Raw genomic sequence first — 27,758 nt, 5'->3', positions numbered from 1 at the left:
TCCTTTTCCTTGTGGTCTAAGTTTTTCAAAATACAATGTACCAGAACTCAAAATCCAATAAATACACCAGTTTAGACAAAAAAAATAAAAAATAAAGGAGAAAACCCTACAGAGGATATATTTACTCCATAGTCTAAGTTTCAATTTAATCTTGCATTAAAAAATGCTCATGGAATATAGTCATCTTAGCCTTTTGCTATAGAGAAGTTTGACTATGCTGTTTCATTTAGCAGTTTTATAAGCACTTTATAAGTGCTTTATTCAATACTTTATAAGAATGTGTACAACTGAATAAAAGTAACTTTCATTAACCATATTGGCTTCAGCGTACCAGTATTTCTTATTTCTCAATTCTCCCTCTATAGATTTTCTCTTTCTGGTTGACCCTATTAATCCCCCTTCCTCTATGCATAATATTGTTTCATAATTAAAGATGAATTTAGTTGTTTATTTTCAATAAAAATGGATTTTTTTTCTGAACTACTTCTATAAGAAGCTGTAGGAACAATCCATCAAAAAACATGATAACATTCATGACTGTAATGCTTGCTAGAAACACTGAGTAAGGGCAATGGAAGGATCAGAAATAAAGAAGGATGCCAGCTACCTGCCTGGGAAATCTGGCATCAAAATAAACATGCGAGTTATAAAATTTGGAGTACCGTATTTAAGACTAGAGTTTTGCCAGATTTTTTCTTAGTTTAGCACAATACGAAGCAATATTGACATTTAGTAGGCTGACATTCCAGATCTCAAATCTCCCTTCTATTTTTCTTTCCATGATAGAAATACCTTCGTTTACATGGATATATAAAAGGTGCCTCTAGTGATTAATATTTTCTTGAATATAGGTTTGATCATCTTTCTGCATCTTTTACAACAGAAACATGGACTTATGGAGATATATTAAATTAGAAGACTTAGGTGGTGGGCCCTAGCAGGTATTGCAAAGATTGCAGTTAATTTTCTTTTTATCTTACAGCATGGAACTGACTTCACATAAGGAACGTATCCCTCTCCTTACTCTAAAGGAGTAAAGTTAAGAGCCATAAATTTCAGAAGCTGGCAGGTAAACTTCAATGCATCCACTTAAACAACAATCAATAATCTTCCCTAGGATACTTCCCTGGACTGAGATATGACTACATGGCTTTGTATTTAGCCAGACTGCAAAATAACCTGGCTGTTTTCCAGAGCTGGGCACAACTGTGATCAAATGATCCTAAAGCTATTTAGAAACATCAAGAATGGCAGGGGGAAATGAAAAAAATTCTGCATTGTATCAACATACAGTACTATACACAGCACCAAATATCAAACCATTAAAGCATTGTCGTGTTACCAGTAGTGCACTGCTTCATATCCAGCATGAAATGAACACTGTTCACATACAGACGCTGATTTGTGCTAAGGGGTAACCAACATATTACAATTAATCAAAACTGCCTGTACATCCAGTTCAAAAGATGGATATACTGTTGAAATGAATCTCATACAGGATCATGTTCTTTTATTGCTGATAATTTCCATATTGTCCCTATAAAAAAACAGAAATAATTGTGTTGGTGAATAACATAACTGAGATATACATGCAGTGAGTTAGACAATTTTCCTTTGTGTTTTTCGACTTTTGAAAGACCCGACAAAATATCATCAATATGCTTGCATAAAATTGTCAAATAGATTTATCTGCAGAGCTAAAAACCTGCTTTTTTATAGCAGCGATTCAGACAACTTACCTGCTCATAGCCATAAGGCCTCTGTTGCTGAGCGGAGGGTCCTGTCTGGGAAGTTCTGTAACTTCCATATTGCTGCCCCTGGCCCTGTTGGTAACTGGAATATTGTGAAGAGGCTCCTTGTGCAGGACCTGAGAAAAGAGTGAAATTAGTAAGGCTCAACTTGCCAAGGGGGAGTTCTTATGGTTAACAAAATGTAAAACGTGATGGCAATAAAGCAGGCTCTCTAAATATGAACTGTGAGTAAATTTTGCCTAGACCTCTCCAAGTTGCCAGGCACTCAGTTTCTACATTCCTCTGGGAAATCCTGTATTTCTCAGGTCTTCCAAAATGCTAACCTGAATCTTTAGATTTGAGAAGCATCAGTAAGCTCCCAGACACAGAGTCTACCTGCAAAAACAGAACTGGAGCAGAGTACTGCAGCTGCCTGGAGTGTCAAACATTACTGACGTGGTAAAAAATAGGAAATCAGCTCTAATTTTCCATCATGTCTACAGCACTATCCTCTGCTATGACTGTAGCATATTGCAGACAAAGCCAAGCTGCTTTAACCTAGAAATATTAGTACCAATAATGATCTGTTTGCAGCAGTGTATAATTCTATTCATGTTTTAAACTCTACTGAGAAGTCTTGGTACACTCCTAAGTGATTAGCCTTTCTGAAGTCTGTATTGGCATAGCTCAATTACTACCAATACACAAGCTACGTGGCCTTTAGTTTTAGTAAAAATAGCATGATTAACTTCCTGTTTAACCTGGTTATGCCAGCACTGCTGATCAACTGGTCACCTAAGAAATCGCTTGCATGTAAAGATAATTCAGCAACACATGTAAATCAGACACATCAGCAAGTGGATGTTTATTTCTTTTGGGGGGGACTGTAGATTCTGTGCATAGACTGCTATGTGGCATTTATTCTTTAGCATTGGTGGATTTTTATGCAGGAGAACCTTTAGAATGAGGAGGCCAGATCTGAACATTGCAAAATGAATTTGGGGTTTAAATTCATAGAATATATCTGGTTTGAGTAATCCAAAACATCTACTAGTACTGCAGCCAGATGATAATAATTTAAATAACTTTTTAAGTGTGTATGTTCAATTTTATGAGATCTTACATTTTAAAAACAGATTTGTTGTGTATATCAACCTCAATTCATCAATTTTTGTTAATATTGCCCATCCGAGGTCAAGTATCACATTTAGGAGATGCACTAGAAATCCTTTTCCTTGAAGCTAGTATTTTGATTATCTGCAGTCTCTCAAGACCCTATTTTTGTGCTGCATAATCCGAAAGGTGCCTCTAGTCAGTAAGAGAATTCATGCACAGACATCAAACAGATGCTTTTGACGACAGTCGAGAGCACTACCACTGGTGACCTGAATCATTCCAAATCCCTCAGTAGTGTTAGCTGCACGTTCAAAGCACTTTCACTTTTTTCTTTTAACATCAGTTCCTCACCAAGTGATAATAAAGCACATATGGCATTGCAAGAAATCTAAATGAGGAAGTAGTGATTCTCTCTTATTTTAAGATACTATTTTTTCATGTCAGTTGCATAAATATTAGATGTGTAGGAAGCCTGAGAACTAATGTAGTGACCTCTTATCTACACTTACAAGAAAGTCAATAATGAGGCGTAAGTATATTTTCTACATAACATTTTCAACTCCTCAAAAGAGAACAGGATTCGATATGATAACATAGCAGTATGGCGTACAGTGCTGTATTAATGTGTATTACTGTACACAATCCCTTTTTATGGAATGTTGTTTGGCAAGTTTTGGTAAGTGAATGTCAAGGTTACTCACAAAAATAGTTTACAGTGTACTTCAGATTAGGAATGGAGACATCAGGATGAAGGATTGCAAGCACTTGACATTTCAGTGTCAATGACAGTTTTCTTACCATATCCTTGCTGTTGTCCTGGGTAACTTTGTTGATTTGGGTATTGCTGCTGAGTATATGTTTGCTGTTGTGCAGCTCCCTGTTGGTATCCTGCCTGCTGCTGGCTATACTGAGAATTTCCTAAAGAGAAAAGAATTGAAATAGTTTGGTTATAGATGAACCAGGTGTCTCACCGTCCATGCTAATCATAAGGAAGATAAGGAAGTCAGGAGTCTTGACATGGAACTCATAGAAGCATACTCTTTTCAGAAACGACACTTGCATTCTGCCAGACGTGAGTTTATTCCTCTTGTGAATTTTAGTTCTTCTGAAAGGGAGAGAGTTGTTTGTTTATGTATACACATCCCTAAAGAAGCAAACAAGCAACCTGTTCCCAAAAAGATATTTTTTTACTCAAAAAAAGAAGAAAAGAGCACAAAGATAAGAGCACCAGGGTGCAATAGCCTGTTTCTTAGGAAGCCCTCCCACAGTATTTTCTTCAAGATAATAATAATGTTTATTTGTATACTCCAGAAAAAAAAAACACTTGGTTGCTACTGATATTTTTAAAAATATCTAAGAAGGAAATTCCATTTGTGGTATCCTGAAACAACAGAATGAATGGAGACTATACAATAGGAATTTGCTTTCCCTAAATGCCATCTAGCTCTATCAAAATTACGTTAATATTTGTAGTCAGTCAGACTTCAGATATCCTATAGTATCACTGAATATATTGATATACTGTTATTCAGATTTTTTAGTAGTAGAATTGCAAACATAGTATTGGCAGTTTTCAAAGATCACTCTCATTTAATCCATTGTTTTTCACAATTTGTAAGGCAAACTAAGCAAGGCAAAAAATGTTGGTCCTGGAACTAACCACTACGCTTTCCCATTTCAAGCTCTGAACCCCATTTCTAACTGCAGCACATTAACTTACCTTTGTCATCATAACCTTCCACTTTAATATAGTTATCTTTATTTGCATTATATAAAATGTTCATTACACAGTTTTTGTAAGATTGGAGGATACTGATATCCTGGGAGTCTTTTCTCCCACAGCAAAAAAGGTTTAATATCCATAGCTGTATTTCCACCTGCCTGATCCAAAGATCATTTTTCTAAAGAACATAAGGCTAGACACAAGCTGTCATTGATCCCACAAGGCTGCACAGCATGACTGCCTTACTATACAATTACTGACATGATATTCTGTATACAGCCTGATACACTTTTGCTTTAAAAAATAGTACACGTAGCCAAATTCCATTTCCTGTACATTCCTTAAGTAATAGCTAAGTAGCAGTTTAATGATGCAGAAATTACAAGTCATATTTCATAAGTGTGCTGTGTCCTTAGTATTTTAGGGAATGAGAGCTTTGTTTTACAAAGATGGCCAATGTTTTCCTACCTCCTTCATAATAGTGCTGTGTAGAGTCATCAAATGATCTGTCATAGCTCTGTTCAGTATAGGATGACTGCTGATAGGCATAATCACCATGACCTGCAAGAAAAAGATGAAATTGCAAAGATTTACCTGATACATCGCTAATATAACTATATATATTGTTGAATACAAATATTGAAGAAGCTGCTTATGCACAAAGATGAGGCTAAGAGGAAATAGAGACCTTCTGAGGTAGGAAGTTGACCATGATGTGAATGTATACACAGACTGTCATGCACTAAATTTTCTAGCACTTAAATTGGAAACAATTCTTAGGGATTTGCCATGTCCTTACATGTGGCAGTCATGCTAGTCTACACATTATCAGTACTATGGTGACTACAGCTCAGAGGAATTACCATCTGGGTAATATTGCTGATTCATAGGTTCTGATGAGCCTTGTCCATGGCTGTACTGTTCACTGTAATACTCTTCCTGACCCATGTACTGTTGTGAGGAACCTGTAGGGTAAAGACAAGTGAGAGTATACTGAGTCCATGAACACTTCAGGGATGTTTTTGTTATCTGAGTATTTTTGGAGAAAACAATGTTTACGTCAGGGTAAGTAAACAAGTTATGTATGCTGAAAACTATATGAAAGACATTTTACTCATTCGAAAAAGGAATTAAGTTCATATTCTCAGAAAAAAAGCTGCCTGAAATTGGAATTATGCAATTGCCAGTAGCATGTCCTAAAATCACTGAGCTACGTGGCAATATCAAAAGTATTGGCTACATTTCATTTACTAATCTGAGTTATTAAAAAGCACATGAATGTATTCCATGCTCAGTAATGTAGTTAGAATTAAATACATTTTATTAATATATTTATTAACATATTGTTTCCTAGCAAAATCCAGTTTATGTATTACAATCAGTCTAGCAGTTCATAGAACTTTTTTCAGAGAGGTATTAGAACATGGTAGTTATCCTTTGGTGTTTTTCTTGTCTTGGATGAATTTTTCATATTAATTGCTAGCAAACTGACATCTTGTTTGCAGAAATGCCTTCCTTGTTAACTGTGCCATGTTATGGCTGATCCACTGCCACTTGAAGGCAATGAAAATATTCCCAGTGGCTTCAATGAGCTTTATATCAAATTGTTCATCTTTTTCTTTAGTAATATATGAGCCCTGTTAGGCAGAATTACTTCTGAAAGCTGAAATAAATAAATAAATAAATTTACTCTTGAAAACAGAGTAAAATTCTTCTGATTGTATTCTCACCATTTGACATTTTTTCCCTTCTCGACTGGGATTCCCTGCTCATAAACGTGACTTGGAAATCTTGTTGACTTACCTACCCCACAGGAATGATTGGATATATCAATCTAATAACAGATTTTACCTTGCTGTGAAGCTCTGTAAGGGCCCATTGGTCGCTGACCCATCATGCTGTTGCCTTGGTTGCTCTGACTCATCATGGCAATGGAGGACTGCCCCTGGTAATGCTGGCTCCCTCCTTGTGCTGAGTTGTAATGGGATGTTGCTGCTTGCTGGTGCATCATGGAGACTATAATGTACATGGAACATACTGTTTTCTAAAATGATGTGATAGTTCTCTCCCTAGTCTCTTTGGAAGCAACTTAAGATCTTCAACAAATTTGCATCCTGATCATTCTGAATTTTCCACAGGGGGAGATATTTTCCTACTACATATACTTAACTCTTCTGCACTGTAATCCAGAAAGGATGTTATTACATGGTCAGTTCTTGCCATTCGTTTCAGACATTTAAAAAATACATCTAACCTTGATTATTATTAGATTATTTAAAAGAATATAATCATTATTATGGTAGGATTAAAGAAAGAAAGAAGAACTGATATTTGTTCCTCTCTGCCTCCTGCCTCATTTATTGCTGCTGTTCTTCACTAATCAACTCTTTCTTCTTCTTCCATCTTATTATATACCTGCTGATAGTTAAACTGACATTTTAGGATGTATTTGTTCCCTGAATTTCACGTTGTCTGAAAGAATTCTTAAGCTTCGGATATCCTATTCAATACACAATCATTTTTACAAGCTAGGGATTAATTCTGAGTTGCCTACAAATCTCTCTATGCCCTTCCAGCAGTGTGAAGTATCAGTAATATAATAAGAATAGGATAGTAATGTACAAACAATAAATGTGTAATATTCTTTGTCTGGCAGGCTGTTTCAACTATGAAAAGGGTTCTTTGCCAATCCCTCCCACAGCTGCAGGATTTGCTGTCAGGGGCTATAAAGTGCTGTTGCACTTGTAGCTAAACCTCTTTTCTACAACTCATTGCTAACCATACCAAGTTGATGAAAGTTAAAGCAAGTCTGAAACTGTTCTGATTTACACTGATACCTGACACCTGAAATGCAAAGATGTCTTAAAACTATCTTTTCCTCTTGTGTGTTTGTCTACAGAAAATATTTACAGAACACATTCATGTGTGGTACACCTCTGAGGTCACTGAAAAGGCATGTTGGCCCAGAAGGAGGAAGAGGGAATTTACCTGGATTAGACTGCATGTTGATGTTTGTTCGAGAGACATAATTGCCTATTGACCCCTGGCCTTGCATTGGCACATTCTGAGATGCAGGCACTGTATGGCTATAACCAGGCCCAGTTCCATGACTGCTGACAGTCATACTCAGAGAGGTTGTGGGCATAGTGTTCTGGCCTGACTGCTGCATAGACACGTGATTAGGACCTAGAAAAATTAAAGAGAGCAACAAGAAAATCTGTGCTATTATTGGCAATGTACAGTGAGCATTAAAGCCCCTATAGCCTTTTAAAAAAGTCTTATGATAAGGCAAACCAAAAAAAAATCCTCATTATTAAAATTCTTGCTATCTACAGACAAATCAAACCTGCCTCCTGCAAAGTTAGAGTGATCCTCCTCTTCCTGGCTGCCAAACCCAGGCTATATAGAATTACAAACAGGAAGAAAAAAATTAGCAGCAATAGCATGCAACTAGTTCTTCACAGGCTGCCACAGTTCTTACAGGCAGCAGAATTAACAAATGCCAGTAATTTCAGATACTTAGAAAAAAATACATGGACTCTGGAAGCATCCTTAGCCCTTTGAAATTTGTCCTTTCATTCCTCTTGTGCAGTAGATTATTGACTCCTCTTGCCCCTTCACTCAAACGGTGACAATGGGAAGGCACAATCGTGGCTGATAAACACTTTGTACATTGCTGCGTATTCAGCTCCTTCATAACCAACAAACCTCTCAACTGGGGCTTAGGAAGCACCAAGGGACACTCTCCCCAGAGGACAAGCCAGTCTCTCCCTTCCATGAAGTTTGACTGAAAGTACCTCAGACTTTCTGAAGACAAATTTTCCAAGTCACCATAATAATCCCTGTTGTTATGGTACTCCTTTGCTGATCTCACTAAATATAACTATCAAGCTGCTCCAATTGTATTCCAGGACTGTTAGTATCATCCTGTTTACCTAGTCGTATGCCTAATTTTTTTAATTCTATTGCTATTTAATTCTATTGAATAACTAAAATTGAAGACAGTCTGGTCCTTATTTTTTGCTGCTTGTGCTGTAAATACTTTTATGAATGAGTCTTGACAAATTGTTTTTACTATGCATCATTTCATGGTTTGTTTTAAGTTAATTTAGAATGGCAGACATGCAGAATCCCTAAAGGAGAAAGAATTATGTTGCAGTGTTTAGATAATGATAATTTCATTTACAGTTATTGAATGTATCTACAGCCCCTGAAAAATGTGTCTGGTTTTGTTAATAAAAATGTCATTAATTACTCTTAATGGTATTTATAAACATCAAAATGAGAAAATTTGCTGCAGATTATTATATTTTCCTCTGATGGAGAGAAATGGGCAGCATTTTCAGTTACAGGTAACAGAGCTAGCTCTACTGAAATTAGTGGAACAAGGTCAATATACTGTTACAGAGATCAAGCTCCATGTTTTGCTATAATGTTGTACTTTTTCAGTGCAACACAAGACAACATGGTGTTTGAATGGAGTCTGTAATCAGTGAGTGACAGAGGTGGAGCTTACAGTTAAGCTGGTGTTACTAAACCTTGCACTATTTGCATGGGAAAACTTAAGATCTCAGCTTTCTTTAAAACAAAAAAAGATTTGTTTAATTTGCAGTCGCAAGGAAAAAATATGAAAGCATGACCAGAAACATTTAAATAAAAGCACTAAACCAAAAAGCTTAATACAAAGCATTGAACTTTTTTTCATACTTTCATGACTCTAAGACAGTTATGGTTTTGGAAAGCCTTCATTCATAATTTCTGAATCGTCAAGATTCTCAGTTGGACTTAATTCTGTTTGGACCCAGCCGAGTTTGCTGGCTGTTGTTTGAATCTAATGGTTTTGCCTGCATAGCTAAGGCATGAAGAATCAATGACTTGTGGCTGGTGGATTACTTGAAAACATTTTTTCTTTTTTTTTTTTAATTGTCCCCATCGACAGTACCTAACCTCACTACCAATAATCATCATTAGCAGATGCAGTTACCTAGTTACTGTCCTCTAGAGCTGATTCCTGTAAAGTCCTAGCTGAGGACAGTAGCGTGCAACAGCTTTAGTGTGTTCCTCCTCACCCTTCCCTCTTTTACAATGTTGTACCTGTTCATTACAGACTTTCATCTTTCTTGCCATTAGATGAACATTTTTACAAGTACTGGAACCCATATTATCAGAATTGCTTGTGTGCATTTATTCCTAATTTAAAGGAAATAATACTGTCCAATAATTATTGATCTATGTGAAATAATTTCTCAGTCTCAAAGTATACCTACACATCAGAAAAGCGGTGTCACAGCATAATTGTGCTAAATTAACTGTAACTGGCACAGAGACAGTAGCAGTAGAAACTGGCAACCAAAATGAGTGTCCCCAAGCCCAAGGGTGGCAAGTTTCTCTTCTCAGCAGCAGTGCACATACCATCACTGCTGCTGTCAGCTAGGCTAGTTGTAGCATGCCAGAAGACACAAGCTTGTGCGCTCTGCAGTCACACCTTCATTTTGAAGTGTAGCTACACCTTAGGTCTATTTTCCCATGGACTGATATTTTCATGACGAAGTATCTGGCACTACCCAGGTGACAGGCTCTTACTAGGAGCGACTGGGCGTATCATAAACTGCCCTCAGACCCCCACATCTCAGGCTGGGTTGAAGTACTAGTCTGGGGCAACATGGCATAATCTTGCACAGTCACTGGCCTGGCTGTTTCTGTGCTGTGGATGACTTTAGGCTCCCGGACTGCCAGTCTGGCTCTTCTCATCAGCACTGAACTAATATAAAGAATTGAGGGTGGGCAGAGAATAAGAAAAAACAGCTACAATAACAGTGAAAATGTAGATTCTTAGTAACACAAAACATGTTTTTGATGAATTTTTTACAATACTTGCATTAGGTAATAAAAATCTTCCAGAAGGCCCAGATAAATTTATTAAGTTCACTTTACAAGCTGTAACTGTTTAGAGTACCTACCTATCTCATCCATTAATTTTAAAGGTACTATCAGGTTGACCACAAATAGATTTTTAAAAAGTCAGAAGTAATTTCATGGCTTGCATCTGCTCTTGAGTCCCTCTGCCAAGGATTGTGATTTTACAGTCAGATATTTCTATTTATAGAAACTGTTTTTCTCTCTCGATCACTTTAGGAAAGATCCACAGAAACAAAAACTGACTGAACAATTATGAAGTGCAAACTCAATGAACACATGAATCACACTATAAAATACAGAAAGTAAAAAAAAACAAAAAAAAAAAAAAACAAAAAAAAAACTTTCTTTTCTCTTTCAGTTGGTTTCTTTTTAGTTGCAAGAACAAAGGAAACAACATGACCAAGTTGTATTTTTATCACATACATATAGAACGTCTGTGCAAACTCTTTGGCTATACAGCACAATCTCTGCAAGCCAAAGGACAATTGCTGCAATCTTGGCAAGGACAAAGATGATTTAATACCATTTTCTTTTTGAAAAGGCATTTGTCCTGGAAGCTCTTTGCAATCTATAGGCTTGGTTCTGCAGTTAGTTGTGCAAACAATTCTGCTTCACCCTGGCCAACCCATCCACCATCAAGAGAAAATTAGTGCAGTATATGATTTTTCTTACTAAAACTTAGGAGGCATCTTTAACTGGTGATTTTCATTACAAATGTTTTAAAATATTTTTTATTTCTGTTACAGAAATGTAGTAAGCAGACTGGAGTCCTCGCAGAACCCAGCTTCATTATTGGCTGTAGCCATTTTGTGATGATTTCAGCATGTGCCTGAAATCCCCATATGCCTGAAAGGTGAGTTAGAAGAGGTCTTTTACAGCTCTGTAAGTATATTCAGCATTAATGATTTAGTTGCCAAGCAACAGCAAAGCAGCACAAAGGGGACTGAAGCTCACCATTGCTAATCTGACTCTGCATGAGGGAGGAAGGAGGAAGGCCTGTCCCAATTGCATCACTGAGATTGCTCTGTGAATGGAGAGATTGGTTGGATGCACTCTGAGTCATTCCTCCTGGGCCCAAGTTTATGTTTTGCGTTGGTGGCTGCAAATAACAAGGAGGAGAAGCAAAATCTTGGTTAGGTTTTAATTAGAAAAATAATAATCCCCAAATTAGCCTGACTATGACTAAAAACTGCCTCAACTAAACATGTGCTTCCTTCAGTTTTTGAGCTTGCTTACATAAACCTTTCATCATTTGAGTACTATGTGCGAATGACATTCAGCACGACACAGGGAAGCCAGCAGGCAGCACAGTGAAGATGTCAAAATTGTGCTTATAATAATCCAGCCTCTGTGCTCATTCTTCTGTATGTACGTTATTTTCATTTTATGCTAGCTGAGTGTAGCTGCTGAGAGGGTATGCATTAGCAAACTCTATACAGAAGGGTATTCACAAATTGACCTTTGTCAAGCATAAGGCTGTTGTGCATTTTGTGTTACATGTGGTAATTTCAAAATCAGTCCATTTAGCAATGTTTAAAGATAATCTATTGCCCAAATGCTGAATTAAAATTTTGATATAAAATAGTGGCGTATTTTCCTGAGTAAAGAATATAGTAAGAATAAGTAAAGAATAATCAATCTGGAACAAATGAATCCAGTTCAGACCTGTACCATTATATCATTTACAGTATATAGAACTTGATCTACAGAGAAGAGAGAATAAGACAAATGTCCCACCATATATGTTTTAAACATAGTAAAATTTGATTTGTTTAGTGATCTACTGAATTCTTCACAACTTTTAGTTGGAAAAATACTAAAAAAAATCATTTACTAACACTGATCAGTAACAGTATCAAAGAACATTTCCCGTTGACACAGCAAATGTATCTGACAGTAGCACTGGTACTTACAGCAGGAAGCAAGGACTGCATATTCTGATTAGAATCTGCTATTGTTGCCAAGTAAACCAGGTTTCTGTGCAAGATTTGTTGGTATCTACAGAATAAGGAGTAAAGCTTATTTGGAAAGAGTAAAAATACGGAAAATTCCAAACCTTTCTTTTTTTCATACCTACCAATTACTAGTCAGGTTATATTAGCCCACTCTGCATCTATCATAATAAATAGTAATAATAATGACCTATTTCCATGCTATCCTGTTTTTCATGAAGGATCAGTGTGTTCAACACCTGTTTTACAAATGGGTAAACTCATAGAGTAAGGGGGAGGTAAAGTATATACTTCTTCGGAAGCATTCTGAATGAACTGTGAAGTTGGGACTTCAGTCTTTGAGTACCCACACCCAGTCAGTTGCTCTAAAATTAGTTTCTTTCTCTGTTTAACTGGGGTCCTAGTAGTAATTAAGTTCCAAAAGTCCAAAACCCAAAACATGTTTTCCCTGCCAGCAAGCTCAGAAGAACAAGGTTTTTTTCAAGAGTGCTTTAACTGGAGTGTTTACTCAAGTAAGCTCCACAGGAACCATTTATTCTTCTTCACAGTTCTCAATGAACTGGAAAAGCCTATAATGAAGAACTGGAGAGCACCCAAAAACAGTCCAACAGTTGTGCCATTGAGCAAAGTGAAGAGTTAAGTTTGGGAAGCAAGGAGGGTTCCAAGAAGGCAAGAGGAAATGCTTTTTTGGAGTGATTTTCCTTCTGATAAGGAAAAAGTGGGTAGGAAGGGGGGGAAAGTGACCAAAATGAAGCCAGAATGGTGACACGAGTAAGAGAAAATGGGATTTGGAAGTTCTCTCAGAACTGCACGCACCTCCTGTAATACTGCCTTATTTGCAGAAGTATTCAGTGACCTTTATTGCTCAAAATCTTCAGTGGATATATTTCAAAACAGGCAGTGAATACATTACTAAAAATTATTCAAATCTTGTATGTTGAACTCATCTAGAGCAGAATCGTAAACTCTTTTAGCAAATTTCTCTCTCTTTTTTTTTTTTTTTTTTTTTTTTTTGACACTTCTTTTGAAAATGCAACTTTCTAGCTTTGGCCCCAAAACTTGACCTCCTTTGGGACAGACTTGCCATTCTTCCTGAATGAGATTTAACCCATGATGTTTATGAAAGCATTTTGCTTTCAAGATTAGAACTAGTAAGCAGGGAAATAAACTGGTAAGTCTACAGGCGTATTGTTTTAGCCATAGATAACAACACTGCTGATCCTTAATTCCTTTCTGATGAAACTGTGTCATTAACTTTGTACCTGATTCTACTCTTATGTAATGAGTCTGCACGGAACAAGTCATCCAATAGCCCCAAATTCACACTTTTCTATTATTATTTTTATAAATGATCTGTTAAAAATATTCTAAACACTTCAAACTCCAAAGCATACATGATCACATTGGGACTATAGTCTATTCTAATACAAAGCATGATAATTTCTTGCACACATTTCTTAAGAATATCCTTAACAGCAAATCAGAACATAGCTCTCATTTGTATATAAGGAAGACACTCTTCATGTGCTATGAAACTCAACTGAATATGACATCTGATCTATCAGATCTATTCTGTTGAAGCTGGATCTATCTTAAAAGCTGGTCCTGCTCTGACCAGGTGATCTTAGAAGGCTCCATCTAACCTAAAGTATTCTGTGATTCTATTTACACACGGTTAATAAAACACAGTATGAAGGTGGTTTAATCCAAAGTGTTTAGGAAGAATTGAGTCCTTAAAATGACAGTCAGAATTTTGTATTTCTTACAAATCACCATTCCTATTTTCAGTTTGGCCCATGTGCCTAACCTTGCAGTTTACCTACAGTTAATATCAGTGAGAGTTCTTGCCATAGAACTAGTCAGAATGAAATAGAATTGAAGTTCAAATTGTGCTTTATTTCATTTTTTTTCTTTTTTATCAATTATAGCATCTTACATTCCAGAAGTGTTCATCTAGTGAGGGATACTGTAGGGACAAACTACGGTCAGCTTTTAATTTTCATTTTTTTTTTTAAATGTAAAACTGCTGATATTTCTGGGTTTGTTTTTAATTTTAAGAAAGTTTACTTTAAAAACTGTCCTATTTCTTTCATTTTTCATCTAGTTTTTCCTTTGCTTTTTACACACTCCATTTTTTTTTGAGTGACACTACTCAAAAACAGTCAAAGTAATAAAGAAAACTGTAACAGAAGAAACCCTCTTGGTTCCCAAGAACAATATATACTTCATATAATACTTCACTTAATTCAAGTGAATCTAAAAAAGCACAGTCCAAATATTTTTTCAATAGCCAATGAACAGAATTGTTCACAATACTGTTCTTGTTAAAAAGTACACAAAAAATTCTACCATATACCAAAACTCGTAATACTCACTGAGTACATTCTGCAGTTTTCCCCTTGCTCTGATAATCCATAATACATTGTATTAGGTGGTGATTTTCATCTAGCATCTGCATAAAAGAAATGTGATCACAATATATGTTAGTATGAGAAGCAAATTAAAATGTTATTTTTGTGATGCTTCACATTCACCCTTTTTAGCCCTGGATGGTGTTTGGTACACTGTTGTTGCCTTATTAAAGAGGCTATAGTATTAATGATCAGCCTTGAAACCTCACTTTACTTTAGAGTTGATCAGTCACTTGAGTTCTCTTTGCTGTGTGCCACAGGTCTGTTAATTTGTATACACGGCCTACAGAGACATTTATGCCTGAGCTGAATAAGGCGTTTTCTCCAGTATTTCTCTTTCAAAAACACATTTCACCAGATGATTTCTAATTTGACCTACAATAAAAAAAATGGCAAGAGTGACTGTAATTCCCTTCTGTTACAAGCAATCCACTCAGACTGTCTGCGCTCAGATATTTCCTTTCAATTTGCTGGAAGTAAGAGATGTCTCAAAATCAGAGCTTACACTGGGCAAATAAACTTTTTAGTCACAGTTTTAATTTTAACCACATGACTTGTCCCTTTAATATCAAGCATCTAAATTAACTGAGGGGTGACATTATCTTTAGAATACCTTTCTTCTGGTGCTGTTTAAAAAAAGGTTAAGTAAAGCAATGGAATACCCGCTGATAGCTGGGACCTGGGCAGCAAGCCATCAGATAAAAGCATTTGAATACAAAATGTGAATTTTACTGCTGTTTGTCCAGAGCATATCCACATGACTTCACTGAGCCACTAGACTGTGCTTTTCAAATTATCCATTTATAAGCAGTTATCTTTAAAGGAGTTAGATAAAATATCCAACAAAGAATTAAAGGATGTATTTTTTATTCCTTAAATGCCTGATATTTTTGTGCTGAAGAAGGATACTTTCTGTATGAAATACCTCTTTCTAAATTATTACCCATCTCTTTCAAAAACCTCAGAATTACCAATACTTATTTTAAAATAATGCCACTTTCAAACATTTAAACCTCACCTCTTTTTCCTGCACAGAACTAGCAGACATGAACAGACTACTGAACTTGACAGAAGTGTGTAATTTGTATTGCTAGATACACTGAAATCACATGCAAGAGAATTATATCCCCAATATGTCCTTTGTGGTAATTCAGTTCTAAGAAAAGAAGTCTAAAAACAAAAATGCACACTAATTATATAGCAGTTAACTTTCATGTATTGGTAGCTCAGTGCCTGCTAGCTTAGCTTCATTCAGTAAAATCTAGGGATTGATTTGTTTCAAAAAAATCAGGGTTGCTGGACAAAATGCAAACTGACATTTATTTAATGAATTTATTATACAACACATTGGTTAAAAAAATCATTTGGTTGTTTTAAAACTTTAAAGAAAATAGTTTGTCTCTTTCCCCTAACTTCCTTGGGAATGTGGCAAGCTTTTTGCAGGGGAGTAAGTGGAAAAATAAAAGCAGTGTTTACAAATTTAAGCCTGGCTCTGGCAAAATCATACTACCCAATATAGTTTGTAATTAATATTCTTGATATTAAGTGCTCAGAAGACTGGGACTTTGAGTCAATTTGTCATCAGAATAGATGGACTCTATGAATAGGGGAGAATAGTATTTTTTTTTTCATATGAGCTAAATATGAATTATTCCATGTAGGTGTGTCTTCTGTTCAAAAAAAATGACTCATTTAAATGTGGAGAAACGGCTAGATTATAGGAGAATGAGCAGAAGAGTCATTTTTATGCACTTGCAATCTAGCTGGTCGTTCCCTTAGAGAACTCCACTTGTCCTGCTTCTTGCTTATGACTTGCAAGTTGGAGCCCAACTCTCCCGAGCCAGTGGACGCCCTCGTCCATCACAGATGTGACTGCCTGGACTCGTAGCGCTCCCCTGGCAGGGGCGTCACGGAGGGGCTGAGGAACGGTGGTTTGCCGTGGCCTGTCAAGGCAGGTGAGCAGGTGAGTATCTTGCGGGCTGGCAGGGAACATCAGAATTCCCTCAGACAAGAATCCATATCCCTCCTGCACGTGTGCCTCTGCTCACATGGCAACCCAGGTGCATCGTACAATTTTAAGAGAAAATGCTCCTGCAGCTCTTTGTTTCACACTCTGTACTCACTGTTGCACAGAATTTTCATCAGTGTCAATGAAATTCTGCATGCAGCATTAGCAAAACATATGAAACAATCCTTTTCAGTTATAACATTAAATATCATTAACAACAGCATTTTCACATTCAATTAAGATAAGTATTCAATACCAAGAGCCCAAGCAGTATTACAGGTATCTTTACCAGAAAGGGCCTATGCTTCTGCAATTCCTGAACAACACTTTTGCTAACTGTAAAAGGAATAAGGAATAGCTCTGATCTCCTGACACTTACTACGAAACAAGAAGTGGGTGCTAACCACCATAACATAGGAGAAATTGAAAAGTTAACTGTCCTGCAAATGCTATTTGATGAACTGTTTTAAAGCATCACCATCACTTTTGCAATGTCAAAAGCTCTACCTTCCTTCCCATGAAATTTTCTTTAAGGAAGATAGTTGTCACTGTAATAATAAAAGCTTTGAAAGACTATTGAAATTGAGTTAGTAGATAAAAGTGTATCATGAACACAAATAAAAACAACTCAATAAAACTGGTATGTGTTCTAAAAAGCTGTCTTTAATAAGAATTTTTGTAGTGAGTTCCTATCTCAGCATTTGTTCCTTGTCTCCCATTGCCCCATGTCTTATATTTGACTATAAAAACCATTTACTTATTGTGTCTCTAAGTCTTTTGCCCCAGCACCAGTGCTTTTCAAGAATAAAATCACTGCCAACAGCCCAGTATTGATGAACAGTCCTAAAGTAACATGCCAGAATATGTATGTGAGACAGGAAATGGCTTTACATACTATTTGTAAAGAAATAAGCAACACTTCCAAACTTCTATTAAGTTTATCAGTATGAAAAAAGGAAAGTGCATGAAAATTGAAATGAAGATACTTTGGCTGCCCTTTGTTTATGGATACATTCATGTTTTTTAGTATAAACCATCTGAATTATGAAATTCTGTCCTAACTCCCAACAACTCTGGCCAAACAAAGTGGTTAAGAAAAACTGAGCCACTAATTCTGAATTTATTTTTTTAATTTAAAATCAGTTGGATCAGAATATTACATGTGCTGCAAGGTCTATTCAAAATGGGATTAGTTTCCAAATAGTCTCCTGAGATTTAAGTCATACTCTTAAATCTCTCTTGTGGCAGTCAGTTCTGCCTTAATCTCTGTTCTGTAATAGCCTTCCATCGAGTTTTTTTCCTCTAGAAGTCATAAATTGGCAGCAGACAGCGTTTTGACAGCAAAATGTACCGATGATCAGTTAGTTAACCGCTGGATTCCCAATGACACTCCTTCATTGGTCATAATTTAGCAATGGACCATAATAAAACATACGTTACTTCCATCACATTATACAAGCTGCATAAACAAAATATTTATATGGTGCAGAACATACAAAAAAATAGTATAAGCAGAAATGACATAGTGGTCACAGTAAACCATGCATGTTCTTTATTGACATTTCCAACCTCTTTCATTATTTACAGTTAAAATACGCAGAACAGATGGGGGCTGTTGGGCATGTATATATATTCCCTGCTGTCAATCCTGTGAAATACGATAACAATAACTTCCAAACTAGGCACCCTTCCCTTTGGCTTCCGAATGAAACACATGTGGAGACCTAGCGTGCAAAGGAAATCTTTCAAAACCTTTTTTAAAATTATTAAACATTAACAAATGCATTACACACAATAATAATAGCATATGAAAAATAGCAGTGACTGGTGCTCCCTCTATCTTAAAAAAGAGATTACAATTCTGCATCTAAATACAAAAGAAAATCCTTACAAATCCAACATTTAAATTCTTTTTAGTGTATTTATTTCTCTGGCCAGGAGCTGATGTGCTGTCAGAAATTAAAAACAGATTCGCAAATTTCATTGCAATTCTTCAATGCATTATTGGCGATTTTTTTCCTTTGCAAGCAGCAGATAACGTGCCATGCCAATTTTATTCCGCAAGTCCTTCCTTCTCTTGCTCTCTTTGCAGTGATCTGAACACCTTTGCTTTGTTCCACCTCCTCCTCCTCCTCCTTCCCCCACCTCTCTCCAGCTGTCCATCTTTGCAGCCCTTGCAAATTCACGGGTTTTCATGATCACCTTAGAAATAAGCCTCCTTCCTCAGCTACAGGAGCATGGACGGAACAAATGTCTAAAATCGTCTGTAGAAAAGCATGCTTTTTTACCTTCTGGATAGTTTGCTGGGTGACCTCCCCTTTGCCTCTTGGGCGAGCAGAAGCAAAGGCAACCGACATGGTGGGGCTTTTTTTTTTTTTTTTTTTTTTGCCTTTTTTTTTTTATGTGGCTGTCATATATTGGTTCCAGGCTCTAATAATGTTGTTATGATGCGGCCGCTCTCGGCGCGCGAGGCGGCTCCGCAGTGCGCGGCGAGGGGAGCCCGCGCAGATGGTACGCTCTGCGCTGCGCCGCGCCGCCAGCCATGGGCGCCGCGCCGCGCCGCGCGCCCGCGCGCGCCCGCTGACGGCGGCGCGGGGCGGGGAGGGGCCGCGGGCGGGGAGGGGCCGCGCGGCCCCGCCGCCGCCGCCGCCTCCCCTTCCCCCCGCCGCCGCCGCCGCACATGGTGCGTCCCTGCTGCCGGGTTTCCTGCCGGAGGCCCGCAGCACTCCCCCCCCCGCCAGGTGCGCCAAGTGCGCAGGCAGGCGGCCGCGTACGCCAAGTGCGTGAGCGCGGGCATGGCGGAGGGAAGGGGGGCGGGCGGGCGCGCGGGGCGGGGCGGGGCGGCGGGCGCGTGCCGAGCGGGCGGGGTGCAGCGCGCGGGCTGAGCGCAAGGGGCGCCGTCGGCGCGGCGCGGCGCGGCGGGCGCGCGGCTCCGGAAGCGGCGCGCGCCGCGGGGCGGGGGGATGAGTGTGCTGTTTTGAGGGAGGCGGCTGGTTCCGGCCGCGGCGCCCAGGCCCCGGGGGAGCTGCGCGGCGGCGGCGGCGGCGGCGGCGGCGGCAGGGGGGGGGGAAGCGGGAGGACGCCGGCATCTCGGTCCGCGCACACGCGCGGGGCAGCGGGCGGCAGGCATGAGCTACGACCGGGCCATCACGGTCTTCTCGCCGGACGGGCACCTCTTCCAGGTGGAGTACGCGCAGGAGGCGGTGAAGAAGGGCTCCACGGCGGTGAGTGAGCGCCGCGCCGCGCCGCGCCGGGCGGCCGTTTGGGGGGGGGAGGTCGTGCGCGCGGCCGTTGAGGGGGCGCGAGCCGCGGTTGGGCGCTTCGCGTGCGGCCTGGCTCGCTGAAGGGGGGGCGGCCGTTGTGTGTGTGTGTGTGGAGGAGGGCGCGAGCGACCGTTGGGCGCGTCGCGCGCGGCCTGGCTCGCTGAGGCGGGGGCGCGGGCGGCCGTTGGTGCGCCGCGCGCGGCCCTTGTGTGTGTGGAGGGGGGCGCGAGCGACCGTTGGGCGCGTCGCGCGCGGCCTGGCTCGCTGAGGCGCGGGCCGCTACGTGACGCGTGGGGCCGGCCGAGGGCGCTCGGCCTCGTCTCGAGCGGCGCGTCGGGCCTGGTCCGCCCCTGCCGGCGCTCGGCAGGCTGTCGCTCCCCGGCCCGCGGCCGCTTCCGTGTTGCCTGGCCGCAGAGCAGCCCGCCTTCCTTTTCTGCCAGTAATCTGCGTGGCGCCAGCCCGGCGAGCTGCGGCGTGGGTGCCCCGCGATGAGGCTCGCTTTGCTGCTGGGATGTGCGTGGTGTCAGCGCGATTCTGGTGGCCTAAAGACGCCAGCAGGACCGGGTTTGCGGGGGAAGGTTGTCTTTTACTGCCTGCTGAAAGTTTGATCTGTTTTCTCAGAGTGTATTATTCAAACTCTGTTTGGGGCCTGAAACTGTAACCCCAATTTCAAAGCTAAGTAATGGTTTTGAAGCTACCATAAAAAATTACAATTTGTTTTTCCCTTTTTTTTTTAAAGAAGGGATACCTCTGTGTTCTATTTCAGGTGATTATTGTGGGGTTTTTTTTGAGGGGTGGGAGGGGGAATGTTGCGTGCATTGCAGTTCTGTATTTACTGAGACATTGAATTTGAGGCCCAGTGCTGGTGGCTGTTACGGTGGTGGATAGAGTGTAAGAGGGAGTCCTGGCAGCTACTGCATTGACCACTTAGCTGCATGCAAGCTGGGGAAGGTTAAATGAGCAGAGTAGCTTCCTTTCTGTAATATGGAAACCTAACTGTTGCTCGACCTACTGAAAAAATAATGATCCTCTAATTTGTTATCTTACATATTGTTAAAATGGTAATATTTCATACTGGTGTAAAATGCAGGTTCCCAGTGGATTGGGCAACATGTCAGTAAAGGTACATAGAAGTGACTTTCCAGCTACTGGCTTTAGTCTTCCAGTTGTCCAAACTTCTGCTCTGTGAAAACTCTTTATCACTAGGGGCTGGGAAACTATGCTAATTTCCTAATAGCAAAATAGCTGTAAGAAAATTTACTGTGCTTGGGATATGAGAACTATAACAAGACTTAGTCCCAAACAGACTCCTCCTTCCCCTCTTTCTCAACACCCCCTGCACACACAAACAAATTGGAGGCATTGTAAAAGCAGACCTAAACAGATACAACAGTACCTGTACCTTACCTCTTGTTCAGTAGTTGAGTTTAATGTCTTTAGAAAGATCTGTAACATGTTAAGAGGTGGATCACCCTAGAAGAACAAGTTATGCATGTCCCTCTATGAAAAGGAGCAGAATTAAAAGCGTGAAAGGCTCACTTTCTTTTTCCCAGCTGTTGAAAAAGGTATATTCAAGAGTATGAATTAGTACACCAAGGAAGCAAGCCATTGATGGGCTGCTTGCAGATTTTACTTGGTCTAATCTCAAGTATTTGGGGTTCTGATTTGAACAACAACACTGGACCAGTCACTGTGACAGTCTTACCTTGATCTTGCTTCTGGACCAAAGGCAATGGCTTCATAAACAATTTAAGCTGATTTAGGGTTTTGCTGCTACCAAAAAGGATAGTTCCAGCTATTCAACCTGGTTACCTTTTTGAGGGGTTAATTTTCAGCTTGGTCTTACCCACTTCTTTGTGTGACTGCAGAAATACCAGTTCTGATATTGGGAGAGTTGGGGAAAACACAGTTGGGAGTAGTTAGAATATACCTCTTGGGAGCAGCATAGATTTAAATAGGTGTAAGCTGATTATGAAACCATGCTCTAGAATCTTATGCAATTTCTCTTCTTTTATTAGTCCTTTTTCCAGGTTGTTGCAGTAGAAAACAAAACACTGACTTCACTGACATGAGTAGAAAAATATCATCTTGAAGTCTGTAACTACTGTTTTTTGGGGGGCCTATCTTAACTGTTTCTTCTCTCTTTCTCTCTGGTGCATTGAAGGTTGGAGTAAGAGGGAAGGATATTGTTGTTCTTGGTGTGGAAAAGAAGTCTGTGGCAAAACTTCAGGATGAAAGAACTGTACGAAAGATCTGTGCTCTTGATGACAATGTCTGCATGGCTTTTGCAGGTATATGATCTCTACAGATTTTGAATTAGGCGTAGCAGCCATTAGAGCATCTTTGGGTAGGTTTATGAGTTCTGAAAACAAAAATACTTCCTTTAACTGTGGCTGAGGACTGTGGGGAAGGAGTATGTACAACTGCTTATTCTTTTTGAGTAAGAACAGCTCAGTAAATGTGTATAGAAAAACAGCGATCCAATGAAAGGAAAAAATTGTTGGAGCTATAGAAAGTGATCTAATGAAAGGAAATATTTGTTGGAGCTGATGGGGTCCTCTTAGTTTTCATCCTCGCATTTAACCCAGAACTGATGCGTCTTAGCACAGATACAGATTTTAGCTCAAAAGAACAGATGCATATTAGTACATATTACAGGAGTGATAAGAAGCATGAGTCAGTTACAGGTACCTTTTCCTGAGTGCATCAAGCCAAAAAAGCTAAATTTTGCAAACAATGTTGCATAAAACAAAGAAAAATCTCTTACATTCTAATTCAGAAGACTCGCTCTGAACGAACAGTTCTGTCTCCAGTGGTTTGAAGCATAAACATATTACTTTCACATTCTTCTTGTTTCAAGTGCTTTAACTAATTTCCATTGTTCAAAATTTACACAAGGGTCATGGAGGTTAAAAAATGGAGAGAAAATGGATTGCAGAAAGATTCTCTAAGTAATTTAGAATCTTTGTATCAGTATTAGTAATGCTTTAAGGAGAGACCTAGTTTAACAGTGATACTGTTCTTCAGAGTTAAAATGCAAGAATGATAAGCTCAAATAACTGGTTGCCTTTTTTCCTTAACTAAGAATTGTGGTACTTGCAGGTGGGCTCACAGGCTTGAGAAAGTCCTCTTGAGGAAACAAGGCAATCAGCTGAAAGTGGAGTTGTTGGTCAAAAAGTAAAACAGGGAATTAACCTTTTTTTTTTTTTTTTTTTTTTTTTTTTTTTTTTAACGAGCCTCTTGTTTAAAGCAAATTTCAATTCTTAATACTCATTTTTGGCAGTTAGCTTTGTGCTGCTATATCACTATCAACCAGACAAGATTTACTGGGAAGATAAGCAGGCTCATAATTTGGGGGATTGTTTAAGAAATTATAATTGAAATGTTTGAGAACTGAAATTGCTTTGCTAAACTGCTGTTTGATGGACTGCTTTCAATCTGTTAGTAATGTTCTGATAACACTATGCAATTTTGGACCAAGTAATCTAACTTACATATATGAAAGTTGTAAGCTAAAATTTTCAACTTAATTTTGATACATAAACTCCTTGTTACTGCTTTAAAAGTGCTGTTCTTGCTCAGAAACTTGAGTGCAATCTCATTTGCTGTGTTTTTTATTGACACTGACTTTGTGAGCCTTTTGGTACAGACTAGATGTCTTAATTGTGCATACGTTATGAAGCATGAATCTGAACATTTAGTGAATACGCTATTTTTTTTCAGGGCTTACAGCTGATGCCAGAATAGTTATAAATAGAGCTCGTGTAGAGTGTCAAAGCCATAGACTTACAGTGGAGGATCCTGTCACTGTGGAATACATCACACGTTACATTGCTAGTCTGAAACAGGTATGTGGAACTGTATGGAGATATTTAAAATATGTTTGGTGATCAGCACTTCAGACCAAGCAGATAAAACCTTTTCTTGTGGCTGCATTCTACTCACCTAGTGAAAATCAGGGTAACAGAATAGACTACAATTCTTTGGTGGAAATAGAGCTGTAGTAATAGAGAGGAAGGAGAACTCATTACTAGTTTTTCCTGAAGATGAAGAAATTAATACTTTGTAAAGACTGCATTAACTATACTTGTGTATATTATCAGGAATGCTAAGCAAAGTGTTTTGCTAAAGCTAATCTACAGCTTTAATTCACATGCACAATGATAGTGCTGTGTTATTGTCAAAACATCCTCATGGCTCCTATTTTGGTTTCCTCCTACTAAGATGTTACTGGGAGGGGCAAGAGGAGAGGAAATCAGTGCTGTACTTAAATATATTTCACATTTGATATTCATGAATTTGAAATGAACTACAATGTCAAAATATGCGCAACTGCATTTGCCACTGCATTAAACTCTAATTTTCAGTAACTAGTGGAGACTAGCAGATGTCTGTTTTGCTTATTCATAGATATGTTAGTATAGCAGTGATGATAATGGTGTAATTTGTGTAATAATCGTTGGTCTACCAGAGCAGAATACTGCTCCAAAGTTTCATTTTTATTTCCATACAGTAATCTGACATTTAGATGGTAATCTTCTGTTCTGGCCCATTCACAAATTCTCTAAAACTGTTACAAACTGTAACAGTTCTACTGTCTTTCTGTATTCCTACTGAAATAGTGCTGCTGGTATCAGGTCTCCTTGCTCATGACCACTTCTGGTGTGCAGTGTGGCAAGGCGACTGTTCAGCTAAACTGGTATCAGGGGAAGGGCTATAACCCTGTTTATCACACAACCTATTTGTCACTGCAGATAATGCCATGCCTTCTAATAGAAAAGTTGCAAACTACTGTTGAAAAGTGACTTTGTGTTCAAATGTTGTCATGCTCTCTCTTAGCTTCTTAAGCGTGCTTGTCAATACGCAGTTTTATACCTGGGTTTTTATTCTTTAGTCTGTCTCCTGCTTGGCAGTAGCCTGCGAACAAGAAAGATCCTTTTCTGATTATTGTAATCATGTAGAAAACTTAAATGAAAAATAACTGCATCTTTCTTGATTGCCTGTGGCCTTTTGTAAGATGAGGAATACCAATTTCAATAGGTTAAGAAACTATTAAAATACTTCTCATGCCTTTTTTTGGTTGTAATTTCCACAAATTCTGCTCTCCATTCTAGAAAAGCTTTTAGAACTGCTTCTGAAATAAGTATGTCCTCTTTCCTATCAGAGATATACTCAAAGCAATGGCCGCAGACCTTTTGGTATCTCTGCTCTTATTGTGGGATTTGACTTTGATGGAACCCCCCGGCTGTATCAGACTGATCCATCTGGTACATACCATGCTTGGAAGGTGAGCTGGTTCTGTCTCTGTCTGGTATTTAATGAAATATTCAAGAGTTAATGTCTCTGTTAAAGAGAGGCTGTAGAAAGGAGATCTAACTGGGCAGATGGTGCTGTCTCACAGCTGCAAAAATCCTTAATGATCAGCTCTACTTGAATGGCAGTCTGCAGTATAGCTTTAGTTAGGAAATCTTAACCTGTTTTCCAAAAAAAAAAAAGTATGTCCCTGACTCCTCTACCCTCTTCTTTTCATGTGATGTGGGAAGTAACATATTCAGTCTACTGAAAAATACATGGTGATCATAAAATGGTTTAAGATTATATAAGTGTGCAACTTCTGTGTGAATGACATTTTTTTTTTAAAAAAACTTCCATGCCTAACTTTTTCTTCAATGTTTCCAGGCTAATGCCATTGGCAGAGGAGCCAAATCTGTGCGTGAATTCCTGGAGAAAAACTATACCGATGAAGCCATTGAGACAGATGACTTAACTATTAAACTTGTCATCAAGGCTCTTCTTGAGGTGAGTCTGCTTCAAAAGCCTTGCATGACCTTTCACCACGTCTAGATTAACATCTGAAATATGAGTACATAGAAATATATGTGCCACAGGGAAGTACTACAAAATAATCTACTGAAAGTGTGTGTGTTCTAGGCTGAGGGCACTGTGCATTTGAATGTGGGATTAAATTCAAGTGTCAGAATATTTCAGGTAGTGCTTTCTGTAATTCACATGGAAGAACTTGCTAGCAGTCCTCAGGGGAGGAAAACAGACTTCAGTTCTGTCAATTAAAATTTTATCAGAGATGCACTAAACCATGAGTGCTGTCATGTTTTTGTATTGAAATTTAAGATATAGAAAGTTAGATCTAAAGTTGGGCTATAGAAATGTGGTTTTCTTCAGCCACAGTTCAGTGCACTGACACCAGAAGATAGACTCATTTTATTTTATTTATTTATTTTTTTTTAAGGATTGTAATTACTAATGGGGAGGAAAGCTTGGAGCTAACACAGGAAATAGTTCCCAGCCATCTCTCCTGACCCTGAAAATTTGAAAGGAATGTGTTAGAATTAACTAATGGTAATATCTGTGTCTAATTTTTATTAAGGTTGTACAGTCTGGTGGGAAAAACATTGAGCTGGCAGTGATGAGACGAGATCAGCCACTGAAGGTAAGGCGGTTGTTTTGTTTTTCTTCTTTTTGAAGCATGTTTCTCTGATACTGTTGCTGTAGGTTTACAATAACTTCCAGCCCTTAATCACCCGTTCTGCTTTGGGAAATGCTTCTATTTGCTATTAGTGACCAAGGAATGCTTAATGTTGCTGTGTCTGCACAATGTAGCTGTGTCTAAATAAATGATATTGTAACTTTCTTTCCATGTCAGACTTAGTTATCACTTACTAATACAACTTAAAGGCTTTTATCTATCTTGAGGGTCACTTGTGTTTCTCTTTTAAGATTTTAAGTCCTGAAGAAATTGAGAAGTATGTTGCTGAAATTGAAAAAGAAAAGGAAGAAAATGAAAAGAAAAAACAGAAGAAAACATCATGATGACTGAAATTCAACTGCTTAGCTGCTTTTTAATTCAAGTGATGGGTTATTCTGTATAAACAACATGTAGGCATTCCATTTATTCATACTGTGCCCCTCTTGAGACATACAATAAACCTATTGTTTTTTTAAACTCTTATTTTAAAGAAATCTTTGTTCCTTGGATTTTAATTACCCAAACTATTTAGTTGGCTACAGAACAGCAAGAAAGAGCCATTAAAGAACAAAGATTAATTTGCATTTTTTTTCTGACACTTCATTCAATGTTTCTCTTCCATGCTTTCATTTGTTAGTTTACTTTTTAGCTTGCTCTCCTAGTAATGTTGTTACATAGCCTCAAGAGAATGTAACTACTATGGAAATGTGTTTTTTTTCTTAAGTTGTACTACTGAATCTAAAAGGCTAGGGTCTGGTTGTAAGATTTAATGCTTTCTGTCACAAGCTGTATGAGGTTTACCTCTGAAGAACAGTACAGAGGATTTGGGGTATAATGCTTTGGGAATTCAGCATGAGAATTGAATGTTTTCAAGGCATGTCATAACAGAAGAGGTGTGTGACTTGCTACTTAACTAGATTTTGCATGATTCATCTGGTTCAGAATAAAGTGTTGCTATGGTGAGTGCCCACTAGGGGATTTACAGACCAATAACTTCCTAATGCTAAAAGTAACTTCAAAGAATATTACATACTGTAAGTTAGTTAAACTATAAAGCTCTAGTTCAGTTTCTCTTTTTGTACTTAACTTCATGTTAGTTCTTCCATACATCTCAGCAGCAGGAGTGGTGTTCAGTTTCTGGTCAAGCCACTG

The 27,758-nt window shown here is 38.7% G+C and overlaps 2 protein-coding genes across 2 annotated transcripts; one reads left to right on the top strand and one right to left on the bottom strand.

The window, feature by feature from the left end:
* Positions 1-554: 554 nt before the first annotated feature.
* SS18L1 (SS18L1 subunit of BAF chromatin remodeling complex) lies at positions 555-19,384 on the bottom strand. Its single transcript, XM_062589141.1, has 11 exons — positions 19,148-19,384; positions 14,816-14,892; positions 12,402-12,486; positions 11,443-11,587; positions 7,558-7,755; positions 6,421-6,585; positions 5,433-5,534; positions 5,038-5,130; positions 3,645-3,764; positions 1,740-1,867; positions 555-1,537 (listed from the first exon to the last, which is right to left on the bottom strand). Exons 1-11 carry the CDS (start codon positions 19,214-19,216, stop codon positions 1,511-1,513), a joined length of 1,209 nt encoding a protein of 402 aa, XP_062445125.1. The 5' UTR covers positions 19,217-19,384; the 3' UTR covers positions 555-1,510.
* Positions 19,385-19,912: 528 nt separating this feature from the next.
* On the top strand, positions 19,913-27,083 carry PSMA7 (proteasome 20S subunit alpha 7). Its single transcript, XM_062589584.1, has 7 exons — positions 19,913-20,083; positions 22,287-22,413; positions 23,846-23,970; positions 25,287-25,409; positions 25,802-25,921; positions 26,508-26,570; positions 26,858-27,083. The coding sequence occupies exons 1-7, from the start codon at positions 19,988-19,990 to the stop codon at positions 26,948-26,950; spliced, it is 747 nt and encodes a 248-aa protein (XP_062445568.1). The 5' UTR covers positions 19,913-19,987; the 3' UTR covers positions 26,951-27,083.
* The last annotated feature ends 675 nt before the right edge of the window (positions 27,084-27,758 follow it).

The sequence above is a fragment of the Rhea pennata genome, chromosome 16, assembly GCF_028389875.1.
Source record: "Rhea pennata isolate bPtePen1 chromosome 16, bPtePen1.pri, whole genome shotgun sequence".
Classification (NCBI taxonomy): Eukaryota; Metazoa; Chordata; class Aves; order Rheiformes; family Rheidae; genus Rhea; species Rhea pennata.
This window is presented reverse-complemented; position numbering and strand designations above follow the sequence as displayed.

Bases quoted from the DNA above. Each gene is read 5' to 3' on its own strand.
- SS18L1 (XM_062589141.1), bottom strand. From the start codon at position 19,216: ATGTCGGTTGCCTTTGCTTCTGCTCGCCCAAGAGGCAAAGGGGAGGTC. The intron at 6,586-7,557 runs GTAAATTCCCTC...TGTACATTATAG, and splicing joins CAACATGCAGTCTAATCCAG to TCTCCATGATGCACCAGCAA. The intron at 5,535-6,420 runs GTAAAATCTGTT...TTTACCCTACAG, and splicing joins TTACAGAGCTTCACAGCAAG to GTTCCTCACAACAGTACATG.
- PSMA7 (XM_062589584.1), top strand. From the start codon at position 19,988: ATGAGCTACGACCGGGCCATCACGGTCTTCTCGCCGGACGGGCACCTC. The intron at 23,971-25,286 runs GTATGTGGAACT...CTTTCCTATCAG, and splicing joins ACATTGCTAGTCTGAAACAG to AGATATACTCAAAGCAATGG. The intron at 25,410-25,801 runs GTGAGCTGGTTC...CAATGTTTCCAG, and splicing joins GTACATACCATGCTTGGAAG to GCTAATGCCATTGGCAGAGG.